Source organism: Bos grunniens, chromosome 1, assembly GCF_055505025.1.
Source record: "Bos grunniens cultivar Pamir isolate PY7600 chromosome 1, Bosgru_T2T1.0, whole genome shotgun sequence".
In the NCBI taxonomy this organism is placed as follows: domain Eukaryota; kingdom Metazoa; phylum Chordata; class Mammalia; order Artiodactyla; family Bovidae; genus Bos; species Bos grunniens.
The window spans coordinates 106,850,414-106,863,848 of NC_141165.1; the positions used below are offsets into that span (position 1 = coordinate 106,850,414).

The 13,435-nt window shown below is 39.6% G+C and overlaps 1 protein-coding gene across 12 annotated transcripts in view; it reads left to right on the top strand.

Moving 5' to 3' along the window:
- The first annotated feature begins 1,337 nt into the window (after positions 1–1,337).
- Positions 1,338–13,435, top strand: part of CBLB (Cbl proto-oncogene B) — a 229,570-nt gene continuing 217,472 nt past the window's right edge. For 2 of the 12 annotated variants that reach the window (XM_086320864.1, XM_086320923.1), the window contains exons 1-2: positions 2,485–2,624; positions 3,962–4,143. In XM_086320864.1, coding sequence (XP_086176990.1) covers positions 3,976–4,143 — 168 coding nt within the window. In that variant the 5' untranslated portion in view covers positions 2,485–2,624; positions 3,962–3,975. Of the gene's footprint in view, positions 2,113–2,240; positions 2,421–2,484; positions 2,699–2,798; positions 2,939–3,155; positions 3,294–3,961; positions 4,144–13,435 lie in introns of those variants that run through there. The other 10 variants (XM_086320871.1, XM_086320933.1, XM_086320893.1 and 7 more) reach the window with 8 other exon arrangements.

A 13,435-nucleotide genomic window follows, 5' to 3' on the forward strand; every position in this document is an offset into this window, starting at 1 on the left:
ATCCCAGGACTGATCTCCTTCACAATGGACTGGTTGGATCTCCTTGCAGTCCAAGGGACTCTCAAGAGTGTTCTCCAACACCACAGTTCAAAAGCATCAATTCTTCAGCGCTCAGCCTTCTTCACAGTCCAACTCTCACATCCATACATGACCACAGGAAAAACCATAGCCTTCACTAGACGGACTTTTGTTGGCAGGGTAATGTCTCTGCTTTTGAATATGCTATCTAGGTTGGTCATAACTTTCCTTCCAAGGAGTAAGCGTCTTTTAATTTCATGGCTGCAGTCACCATCTACAGTGATTTTGGAGCCCCAAAAAATAAAGTCTGACACTGTTTCCACTGTTTCCCCATCTATTTCCCAGTTCATTAGACACAAGCAAATCCTGAATCCTAGTTCTGGTTCAAATGGGAGCCCTACTACACCAGAACTTAACTTGGACTCAAGATGATTTAATAAAATACCTAGTGGAGAATGAAGCTGTAATTTATTCGTAATATTTATAATATATAAAATAAATTATGTGTGCATTGTGTATATGTGTTGTATATATATCTATATATACATAAAACCATATCCCACAAAATTTGTAATTTGTATCAATGTGATATGCTTGATACCATAGTCAGTGCTATTTTCTTACTAAGTCATCTCTTTCAGTTGCAAAGCTAACACCAAAAGAATGCCACATGCTATAACATGTATTTTATTTATTTTGCATTTATCTAGATATGAATATGAGTATAGAATTAGAGTATATGAGTATGAATATGAGTATAGAATATGAGTAAGAATGTATATACTTAGTTGTAATGTTTCCTTAAGCTACTCTTTTCCTACGTGCTGAAAAAACTTTTATATATATATTCTTTTGGGATTTATTTAAATCGTGACCCAAGTTTGTTTTTTTTTTTTCCCTTTTGGAGTCTCTCTAGTAAATTTAGCTACTGTCACTGTGAGTAAAGGAGATATGCATGGGTGGAAGAGATATGGAGAAGCCAGTTCTTTTGCAGATAAACACAATGTGAAAACAAGGAACTACTCTTTAATTATTGGCATAGAAATAATGGCAAAGAAACAAAATTACTTCCTGAACCACATTTTATCACCTGACCAGCTGCAAAGATAACGTTTTGCCTGTTTTAATCAAATGAAAACTTTAACCATCTGTATTTAGGGGTGTAAAGAATGTTAACAAGAAGTCAGGATCCTTGACAGTCATTATCACTAAAACGGTTATTTAACTAGAAAGTGGTTAGAACCACTGAGAAACATCTTATCAGGTTCACTGGTTTAGAGAAATATTTTTTAAAATTAACAAAATATTACAACATCCGAGAAACCGAAGGTGTAAAGTTTATTCCACACGGCCACTGAGGTGGAAAAAAATTCTGAAGCATAACAATCTAGAGCAATTATTAGTAGCACCTGTGGTGGGGCTGGAGCTAATAGAAGACATTTATTTAATCTATGATCTTGTTGAAAGAAGGGCCCCAGAACAGTAGCTTTTTCTTTGTAAGACTGGTCAGATATGGGCTTTTCTAAAGACATTGGGGGTGGAGCCACAGAAAGATTACAAATGCTGGGAGAGAATGGCAGACACAGAGTAAAGGTGACTCAGACAAAATACAAAAGCCGTTTCCTCTTCAGTCATTTACACAGCAACTTGCAGTAAATAAAAAGGTGCAGTGTATACATTAGCAGTTCCTGTAGTCTGGTTCTTCTACTGCCCTGGCATGATTAGTGCAGACAATTTGGCCTGCGTTGTCAATTGTTTACTTTTTCATCAACCTGATGTTTGATCAGCAATTCCTCCAGAACTAAAAGCAAAAGGGAAACACGTTCAGAAATTAAGGAAGCTTTGGTTGGCAATCAGGTGTTAACCCTAGTCTATTCTGTGAAAGGCTTATACTTCATTTTAGAAGCTGAATGACTGTGTGCTGTTTTTTGCTAGTCCACAAGAAGCCATGCTTTAGACCCGTTTGGCTGCTGTCCTGGGTAGAAGTTTGGCAGCCCTAAGGAGATGAATTCTTCAGCCTCGTATCCGCCCAGAGTAAAGAAGCAACACCCTCTCAGCCACTACTCTGTTGCTATGAAACAAAAGACTAGGAAGGTGAGCGAAGCAGGAAGTCCCGCCTTTTAGTCAGAGTCCGCTTTGGCTCCGTTTCCCAAAGCTCACGCCCACCCGCCCACTCCTTATTGGTTAATTCCCTAGTGCTTTGCATCTTTTCTTCCATTTCCTTTACGACTTTCGTTCTCGGGTGAATCCAGTCCCCTCATTTGTCTCCGAATCCTTTTCCATTTGGGACGTGTGGCGAGAGGGCCTTCCTCTGGGGCCATTGTGTACTGTGGGAGACGTGGACCGGGTGGTAGTGCGAGGAGGACGGGCGCCTCCCGTCCATTGGCGCCGCCCGCTGTCGGGTAGGGCAGGGCTGCGCTGGATTGGCCTAGCCCCGAGCGGCCCCGCCCCCAGCCCCGCCCCGCGCCTGGCTCTCTCTGTGTGTATCCTACAGGGGTGGGGTGGCCAGCGAGTGGTCTCCTCCTCCGGCTAGTGCTGCTGCGGCGTCCCGTGGCCTCCCTGAGAGTCGGGCGGGAGGGGAGAGCGGGCGTGGATTGGTTTTGACGGTAATTGTTGCGTTTCCCCACCTCGGTGGCCGGCGTCTCTGGGTCGCTCCTTCCTTGGGAGCGGGGCTTTTACGGTGATTACACACACCCTGCCGGGGCTACCCACGCACCCTGGGCTCGTGCGCGTAGAGTCGGACCCGCTCACCCGCGTGTCTCTACGGCGCCGAGACGCCGGGAGGGAAGGGGGTGCCGGGGAAGCTCGGCGCTGCTTTCCGCCCAAGGGGCTTGGAGCAGCCCGACGCGGGCCTCCGAGGAAGAGGGGACAGCCCCGGTTTCCAGCTGCTGTCGCCGCCGCCGTCACACTTTGAAGAGGGGTATTTAAAGCCGGGACCCGGGCTGGGCCGGGGAAGGAGGAATAGGGAATCAGGGGAGCCAGGGGGCTGGGATTGCAGACAACCCAGCGAGGAGCGTCCTCCGGGGAGCCGAACGCGGAGCGCCCCAGACGCACGGGGCTGCGGGTGCCGGAGCGGGAGGGGTTCTTCGTCCTTTCTCTGTCCACCTCCCCCGCCCCGCCAAGCTGTGGTCCGAGAGTGGCAGGGGAGGAGCCTGAGCCGGAGGCACAGATGTCCCGAGACAAAGCTTTGGACCCCCTACCCCCACCCGACTTGGATGAGATGAAACGCAGGAAGCCCAAGAAGTGAACTCTCTCTCCTTTCTGTGCCCGCTCTTGTCAGTTTCTCACTCTCTTTTAAAATGGGCTATTTGTCTGTTGGTTCGTTTGGCTCTTCACTTGGGAACAACTCCTCAACCGCGTTGTTTGAAGAACTGTGTGCTCGTGTGTTCATGAGTCCGAACTTGTTGGTTTTAGCCGGGAAAATCCAAGTCCTCAGCCTTTGATGACAACAGTCGTGCCCTTTCTGCTCCTGTAGAATAATCTTTAGGTTTATATAACTTGGCGAAATCACACAGTGAAAGTGCAGTTTTTGAGTGAGGCTCCCAAAGTGTTTTCTAGGGGCTTCAGTTCTGGTGTTTTAAATTGGGGTTAAGTCAGGGAGAGGGGGAAACTGATGTGTTCTAACGTAGATAGAGGAAATCTAAGTTTTTATTACTGTTGTTGTGAGTTATGTATTGATCAAGCCTTCACTCTTTGCCATGTGAGAATGATGCGTCTTTAACTCTTAGTGTTCCCAAAACAGATCTAAGGTCATTGCTCCTAAACCTGTGTGTTGTGTGTAAAGATTGTGAGTGAAAAATTCACACGGTATTGAACAGTTGAATCTGGGACCCTGGATTTTGTTCTCAGTGATGGAGGAGGATGTAATGGGTACAAGTTAACCTGTTTGCTGTTGCATAAATATTTTCATGACCAACTAACTTTTTTTTTCTTTCTTTCAAAGAGCTAAGATTCCAGATGGCAAATTCTATGAATGGCAGAAACCCTGGTGGTCGAGGAGGAAACCCCCGAAAAGGACGGATTTTGGGTATTATTGATGCTATTCAAGATGCAGTTGGACCCCCTAAGCAAGCCGCAGCGGATCGCAGGACAGTAGAGAAAACTTGGAAACTCATGGACAAAGTGGTAAGTTCTGTCTGACTGTGTCTGTACAACAGCAGGGTTGACCCTGGATGTGGTTTTCTCCAGTTTTGTTTGTACTGTCATTTAGTAATAATTATTGGTATGGCAACAATATTTTGATTCGGATTGACTGTGTTTCTTATATCTGCTCTGGGTGTTTTGAAAAGTTGAATTCAGAGCCAAGACTTTTTTTTTTTTTCCACCTTCTGTCCTACTCTTCAAGGTTCAAAGTTCCTCTATATGACTCAGATATGCAAAGCTTTTACTGTTGGCTGCTCTTTGTTGGTGCATGGCATAGAATCTTTTGGAAGTGTTTGTTCTGTCTTATGTAAGGTTGTGTTGCTCTTAGATAACAATAGAGTGCATACAAGTAATTTAAGAAAAGTCTCTGACATCCACAGTGTGTGATGCTGAGAATGATTACTGGGGAAAGAACCATATTAGTCTTAAAGTGAGGAAGCAGTATTTGAGAGTTTCCATTTTCATCTTTGAGAATTCATCTTCATTAAGGAACTTTTTGGTTGTTAATGGTAGAGTCACAGTTTGTTTCATCTATTCCATTTTGAAACAGGAAACCTTTTTGATTGCACATTGTTTATTGTGAAAGGAAAATTTATGATGGAGGTGGTGGGACTGAGAGTATCAGAAACCTCTGTGGTTTTTGCATGTTGCTTTCAGGTGAACTACAAGTTACAAGAAGAAATGGTGCTGGATGTCAGTACCCAGACAAGTCTAGGCAACCTGAATACTTTACAGAGGTCTGCTGAGAAAACTGTAGCTGTCACTGTCCTGTCTTACTAAGTGGGATTATGAAATAAATATGCTTAAGATGTAGCTTGTTTAGTCATTAAGTCATGACCATATGGACTGTAGCCCACCAGATTCCTCTGTCCCTGGAATTTCCCAGGCAAGAATACTGGAGTGGGTTGCCATTTCCTTCACCAGGGGATCTTCCCAACCCAGGGATTGAACCCCAGTCTCTTGCATTGGCAGGTGTGTTCTTTACCACTAAGCCACCAGGGAAGCCTAAGATGTAGCTTGCTGCTGTGCAAAATTAATAGTTCTGCTTTTGCATCAGTAGTACTGTAAGCTATATAATGGTAAATATTTGTAGCCCTTTATAGTTTCATTTGATAGATATTTGGGGCTAATTATAAAATTAATTGATGCAGGGCTCTTGATATCTTTATACCTGCAGAAATGGAAGTTTTAAAAAAATATTTCTTTGTAGCTGTGTGCTAAAGCCTTCATGAAGTCATATTATGAAGAGTAAAAAGTAAAGCAGTTACCTTTACTTTTTTCATAACTTCAAATATTTTCCACAAAAAGCCACTGTTGGTGGTGGTAGCAATACTGGAAGGGGATAAGATTTACTTTATTTTTGTTTATCCTTATGAAAAGCACAGATGGGTAGATGAACGATAGGCCTGGCATTCTATGGCTGGTGGCACTAAAGGAAGAGCCAGAATATTTTTGTCAGATAAATATCCTTAGTTTTGGGCTTCAGTGTGACCTATTTAAGCTTCTGCCAATTATTCAAATTGTGATTTTAAAGTACTTCAGATAGAATGATGTCATAGTGTTAGAACATTGCAACTTGCTGCTTGAGGTCAGGTTTTCATTTTAACATTGGATACTTAAGAATGAGGAGCATGCAGTTGGAAAAATTGTGTATATTTGGCGGCACAATACTAGCTGTCTTTGCTTTTCTGAGGAGTAAGCAATTTAAGGTCACTCATGCTTGTATCACTAGTTGGGCGTAAGAGAAGGAGAGTCAAGGTTTTTCTTTAACTTATCTGTTACATGAGTGGGCAAAAATGGGTCAGGTTCTACCAAGGAGATCTCCTCTCTCCCCACCCCCTTCTTTGAGTGGTCAGAGTTTGTACAATTGTAAGTAAATATTAGAACATCAAATGAAAAAGATCTGTATGAGGAAGTGGTAAAATATGGTTAATAGAGTCATTATTTTTGAAACATTAAAAAATGTGTGTGTAATTTTGGCCTGTAACTGATTGTTGACCTAAGTTTTATCCTCTTTTAATTATTTCATCATGGGTTATGGTAAAATAGATGGCTTATGGGCCATCTATTATGGGTTATGGTAAAAAAAAAAAAAAAAAGGCTTCTGCCATTGTTTATTTTATTAACCCTTTTGTGGGTTTGCGTTTAGCTTCTCCAACTGAGAATCTTGACTCAAGAGGAAATCTATTACCTGAAGTCTCTACTTAGTGGAATGTGGGTACAGGTATTGGCAAAGGTGCATTGTATGGCTTTCTCTATTTGTCTTCATTATCTGTCAAGGCTGAATATTGTTGTGTTCGTTTATGTATGCATTTGTGGGCTTTGTGGAGGGAAACCATGTAAATCATTATGAAAGTCCAGTACGTTTATTGCTACTCTATCTCACAGTAATGAAAAAGCACTGATAGTTACTAATTGGAAGAATATTTTATTTAATTGTATAGTGTAGAAGAACCCCCCACATGTGTTTATCTTTCTGCTTGTCAGTGGTGAAGGAAGTGGTTCATATAATGAACACTGTCCTGGTGATTACATCAGGAACTTTATTATTAGTCCAAAAGGTAATCCCTTGACACATTGCCTAACTGTTTTGTAAAATAACTGCCACAGCTGGAGTTTAGCTTGTGAATAACAATAGTAACTTTCAAATCTAACTGGTAGTTATGTAGAAGACAGGGTTAAGTATTCAGCATTTTTCTTTATAAAACCTCTTCAACAAGGTCAAATCTTGGAAGTGTAAATTTGTAAACAAGCTCCAAGTACAGTATGTCTTAGCTACCTACAAAGTAAAATAACTTATCTCACGGGGCTTATGAAACAGTCTTAGACTGTAGGGGAAAAACCTAGTAAGTGTGTAGTTACACCATTCCCTAGCCTCTAGAATTTAAAACGGTCAACTCTGCTTCCAGTTCTAGCTAACTGTTAAGTTTTCAGAGGGCACGCTTTCTATGCAAGGTCACTGAGAGTAGGAGGGAGTAATTGCTCAGTTGTGTTCCTTGTAAGATATAAAGTGTTTTGAAAGAAAACATCAGTGACACAAACTTAACGTGGTATATTTATTAGGAAAAGAGTAGTAACATATCCCAGAGCATCTCATTTATTTTAGATATCTTTTCTGGTCTTAGCTCCATGTGTCAGTGGAAGTCAATAGCTGACCCCAAACTGTTCAGATCAGTGGATGCCTCTCTGATACAGAGACAGAACTATTAGTCATGAATACACAGTGAGGTTCATATACACCTGAAATGTGGAGTCTGTTCCAAAACTCTCACAGAGTTGGAGGTTCTTAAACACCTAAACATTTATTGAGGACCTACTGTGTTTCTATGAAGTCCTTGTTACCTGGAGATGCAAAGCTAGACAAGATATAAATCTGCCCTAGACCTGTCAAGAAAGCTCCAAGACCATCATCAGAGCCAGGTATGTAGGTGGGTAATTGCCATGTCACATGGAGAAGTCTGTAACACAGAACTATACAAAGTACAGTGGGAGCAGAGTCAACAACATCTGCCTTGTTTTTCTTCTGGTCACTTCTTAGACTGTTGTCTCTCTGGATTCTGCTGGCCACTGCCTTTATAGGAAAGGCATTATTTTGTATTCTTGTTGAAAATGCTGTGGTGAGGGTAAGGAAATGATTGCTAATCAGTGTGTAGGAGTGATGATTTATTAATGTGAGGTTCCTGAGTATGGTTTTCACAAGCATCTTAGCCAGGTGATGGAAAGTGGAAGAAACAATTTTCCATCTAATAAATACTAAATGTACTGAGCATACATGGATGTTCAGGAAATTAAAAAATAGTTAATTGATGCCAAAGAGCAAAACAAGTTGAGTACCTGCCTATATTTTTGTCTTGCTGTCCTTGTCATTTATTTGAAATTATATTACTGACAGAGTTTTAAAAGCATTTAAAAAGTGATGATGTCAAACAGCCTTTTCCTGCCTTTTGTCCTTGGTTCATTTAATACATTTTCAAGCTTGGAATTTAATTTATTCTCTGTCTTTGTAATCTCATTTCAACTATAATATATTTTAAAGCTTTTCAGTCAAAATGTCTTAAAATACATACAGCTATTAAAAAATAGTATTCTTTTCTAAATTAATTTACTCATACCTCTGAAAAATATTGCACATAGACTAAAACTTTATTTTCGGATGCTGGTTGTTTGTGTTTGATGGATTTGAGAATATCACCGTCCTTGGGCTCTTGGAATAAGGAATATCATTTATTTGAATTATTCTTCACATATTTCATTTTCCTCAGTGAGGTTGTTCTCTATTAGCAGGATCATGGGCCCAAATAGACTTGGGTAGAGGATAACACAATACATATCTGGCTTATTTTGTTTAATACTGAGTTAGATTTTTGAATTTGTGCTTAGATAAATGAAGTGATCCCAAAGTTTGCTTCCTGTCCTTTCTAGGTAAAACTTTCGGATAAAGTAAAAGATGTAAAGGAATCTTCCCAAGAGTTCCCTGGGTTTATCCTTGTGATATAGAGCATACCTTTAATAGGAGGCTTCATTAGTTAGTAATCATTTAACTCCTATAAAATTATAACCATTCAGATTCTTGAATCAACTTCTTTCTTTCAAATTTGCTTTCTATGCTATTAGTGATTTCATCATTCATTAATTATATGCAAAGTATGGAAAGATAGACAATCATAAATAACCATGTTATCCTGGAAGATACAGTAAGTGCTGTAATACGGTGTAAATAAGGATGGTATCATCTGCTCAATGGACATGAGTTTGAGCAGGGTCCAGGAGATGGTGAAGGACAGGGAAGCCTGGTGCGCTGCAGTCCATGGGGTTGCAAAGAGTCCGACACGACTGAGTGAACCACAGAGTGCTGTAACGTAGTATGTGAGTATCGTTTGCTAGGGTGGAAAGTTGGTGTAGGCAGTATGGTGTGGTATACCTGGTAGTATTATCTAGCTGTTCTTTAGAGGCTGTTTTGGATTCCAGTGAGGATTCCAGTGGATTCCAGCAGGCTGAAGGAGTGATGGGTAAAGAGAGATGATGGAGTGAGCGAAGGAAAGTTAGAGAAGCTTAAAGAGACTTTGAGTGTTTTGTCAAGGAATTTGGACTTTTAGTTAGTAGGCAGAGGACCATTGAAATGTTTGAGCAGAGTGAGAGAATGTCAAGGCTGTGTTGGTCAGTTACTCTTTTGACTCTAGAAAGGATGAGTTAAGAGGGGGAAAAAAACCCTTTAAAGGTAGAAATAATGATCAAGAGAAATTAAAACAGACTGGGTAAGAAATAAGGAAGGGCTGTGCTAGAAAATTGTTAGTAGATATAGCCAATGTTGGTTCAAAAGTGGGAGACATTTTGGAGTAAAACCTAAGGTCCTGGCGACCCTTCAGAGATAGAGGATGAAGGAGAAGTTGAAGTGAAAGTGGCTCTTGAGGTTTTCAGCTTAGTTGACTCTAAAAGCAGTGATGCCCTTAATGAGATAAGGAACATACGAAGAAAAAGAGGAAGCTTGGGGCCTGGTGCATGATGTTTGTTTCTTGGCCATGTTGAATTTGACATGCCAGAGTGAAATATCCATTTTGAAGTCAGAAAATTGAATATGCAGTTAAAGAAAGAAATTAAAACTAGAAATGTGTGTTTGGTAGATATGCCCATAGAGGTGGCATTTCAAGCTGTACAACAGCAAGAGATTTGGAAGGCAGACTAGAAGGTGAGAATTGGGGAGAAAAAGTCAGAGATTGGAATTTTTGGCTGTATCACTTGTGTATCTATAATTAGATGGTGGTGAGGGAAAACGAATCCTACAAAGAACAGTGATGGAACAGATAGGAAAGGAATGAGAGCATATTGATTTCCTGGGTAGAGAGAGCTTTATAAGGAAGTAATTTCAACATCTAAGAAAACTAATAAGCTCAAATGGAAAGATCCAAGCTGAATGAAAATTTAATAAATCATTACATTTCTTGAGTCAAGCCATTGTTTATCTTTCCATGTCGCATCAATGACAGCTAGATTGAAGTGACAGCTAGATTAAATTCAGTATGTGAATTCAAGAAAATTGTTCTAGAACTGGGACAACTAGTAAAAGAAAGTTATGATAGCTTGAGGATTTGAGCAGAGCATAGCCTTGTGTGTGTGTGGATGCTATCGTAGAGGTTCATAGAATTGAGGGGAAGGAATATAGGTAGGGAGTGATTTAAGATGGAAGAAGAGGTAATTGATAAAGTAGTATTGTGGATTACAGTGTAGGAAGGAAAGGCTCAGAACAAGTAGAAGGGCAATGCTTGGTAGATAACTAATTTATATGTAGGTAAGAGGGAAATGAGGAAATATACAGTGAAGTTATGGAGGAATTTGTAAATTTTACTTAGGGTTGTCAGGAAGTGTTTTAACTCATATTTGTAATATTTAAACCATATTTTCAAATTGCATATTATAAACAATATAGTTTTCCAGCAGTTAACTGCGTATGTAAGTAAAAAAACTGAAATGGAAATCAGTCTTGAACCTTTATATTAAGATCACCTTAAAACATCCTGCAACTTAAATGACACCACAGTATTACCTGTATCTACTCTGCTTGGGCACATATTTAAGATTTTTACAAATTTATTTGAAAGATTCTGATTTTCTCCTAGTCATTAAAGAACTGTTTGGAAAATATTTGACTAAATTTTTAGCTGTTTAACACATTAATATTTAAATAATTGTTAAGCTCACACTGTTTTTCAATAGGAATTACAAAAATACTACTTAAGTATTCTACCTCTCAAAAGATTCCAGATCAGCTGAGTACCGATGTACTGATTCCATGTGAGGAGTAGTGACTCGGTCTTATTGCTGCTATTCTGCCCAAAGCAGGAGACGTTGTAAGGATTTCAGGTAGTATAACAAACTTTAGGAACTAATTATGGGCTTCAGCAATGGTTCAGTGGTAATGAATCTCACCCACGGGAGATGTGGGTTCAATCCCCGGACCAGGAAGATTCCCCCTGGAGGAGAAAATGACACGCCACTCCTGTCTTCTTGCCTGGAAAATCCCATGGACAGAGTAGCCTGGCGGGCTATAGTATGTAGGATGGCACAGATTTGGACATGACTGAGTGTGCACATGTCTACACACACATGAACCAAATGAAAGAACTCTTAGTGATCCCCAACAAGGTGGCCAGTGCCCCTGGTCTAATTCTCCTACCTTTGCAAAACCTGCAGTGATTCTGCTGTCTTGTGGTCTAATATGGAAGGGGAAGAAATCCTAAAAAGTTGCCAGTGCCCACTGCATGCCAGGTGTTGTGTTGAGCACTTTACTTTTCTTCTTCTGAGACTTTGTAACATCCTTAGAAGTTTCCATGGTTTCCTGAAGAAGAAACTGGCCCAAGGTTGTAAAGCTAGCGAATGCCAGGGCTAGATCCCAGGTCTGATTGATTCTCAGGCCTGTGTTCATGGTACGAAGATTTAAGCATGTATGACTTATGCTCATGATATGAAGATTCAAGCATGTTTGACTCTTCTTCTTTACACAAGAAATAAAAGGACCTTTACCTCTATATTTGTAATGACCAAGTTCTTCTCCAAGCTTTGTACTCATGTCGACAGATTTATTCAATATAGATGGGGATATTCTTTTTGTAATATTACTTCCGAGAGGTTCCTCCTTACTTCGTTTCTTTCCTCCATATCTTCCTACTTCCCTCCATTGAAATCTTTATTTTACACCTACTATATGCAGGGTCCTATATTACGTGATGGAAATAGACCAGTGAGACAGATACACCCTTCACCCTTAAGAAGTTCCATTCTCATATGGGAGGATAGTGAACAAATGAAGACATAATTGACCTCAATACAACTAGACAATTATTTAATGGTGCTTTTTAATATATTAGTCTTCTAAAGAAAACTTTGAAAACCATAAAAAAAATTGGTGGTTTGCCCAGATCCTACTATGAGTAACTTCCAGATTCATAACAAATCATATGCTAACCTACTGGTTTTGCCCAGTTAATACTCTATGTAGAAAGAATTCTATTTTATTTGTCTATTTTTTACTTTTTATGCTATACAAGTTCTTATACGTTTATATACTTAGTGGTGATTTGCTGAGATAAAATGTAAAGAATCTGAAGAACTCATAGATACTTTTTATCATAACAACAAGCTTTTAAGTAACTGCAATAAGGAATCTCTTAGAACAGTTAGTTACCTGGGAAGCACAAATAAGGATTTCTTTCAGACTTCCCATACTACCTTTAAAAAAGGGGATATTTCACTTTGAAGGTATAATACTTGATTTAATACAACTGAGTGCTCCATGAAGTGAGGTGTGTTTTATAATGAACGTCTGCTGTGGTATGCACCCAATTCCTTACTGTTGAAGTTTCCATTTGCTTCAGTAAAATTTCTTTCATAGATTTCAGGGACTGGTTTGAATCTTGTTTGCAGGAAATATGTTTGCTGACCTAATACTTCTTTGTTACCTTTTGGCTAGAAATATTAATTAAGGCACAGTCAGGAAACTCTTTAAATGCGAGAATGTTCCAAAAATAATTAACGGCTTTGAGAATTCGTATAGCACTAGTAAATCCTGTGTTTACATTTGTGTCTTTGCATTGATATGTTTGAATATGTATTTTATATATCTGAATACATATTCATGTATTTATTGAAATACCTAGTGTGTAAAATATATATAAAATGTATTTTTGATGTGTGTGGGATGATGTATATATAGACATATACAGAGAGGTCTACTTAAAAATCTTTAAACACATTTCAAGAATTACATCAGGCAGCTGTCTACCTTTAAGGAGAAAGTGCCTCACTTGTAAGTTCAGAAGGCAGGGTTCTGAGCAGTAAACTCCACTAAGTTCCATTTCTGTGTTTAAGTGTTGTCATGTCACAAGGAAGTAGTTGGTCTTGGTGATCTCCAAAGTCTTCTTTAAAGCCCTTTGAGTCACTGACTATAATGGAATTTTTAGCCCAGTTCCAATACTAAATGTTTTACCTTTCAGTTCAAAAGCAAAGAGTAATGAACCAATCCTTTTATGTACCAGTTAGTGCCTTAAAAAGTCCATCATTTTGTAATGTGACTGTAGATTTGTTCTCCGTGAAAGTTCTTCTGTGTTGGGACCTGCTGTCATTCTAGGGAGCAACTTAGACAGTTCTAGAAGACATCTAAGTCATTTGAATCTGAACTTGAACCTTGTGGTGAGCTTGATTTTTCTCCTTAAAATACTGTTTTTATAAAAGCATTTTTTTTGTCCCTGGCTTTCACAGTTCCTTGCACATAGCGGGCACT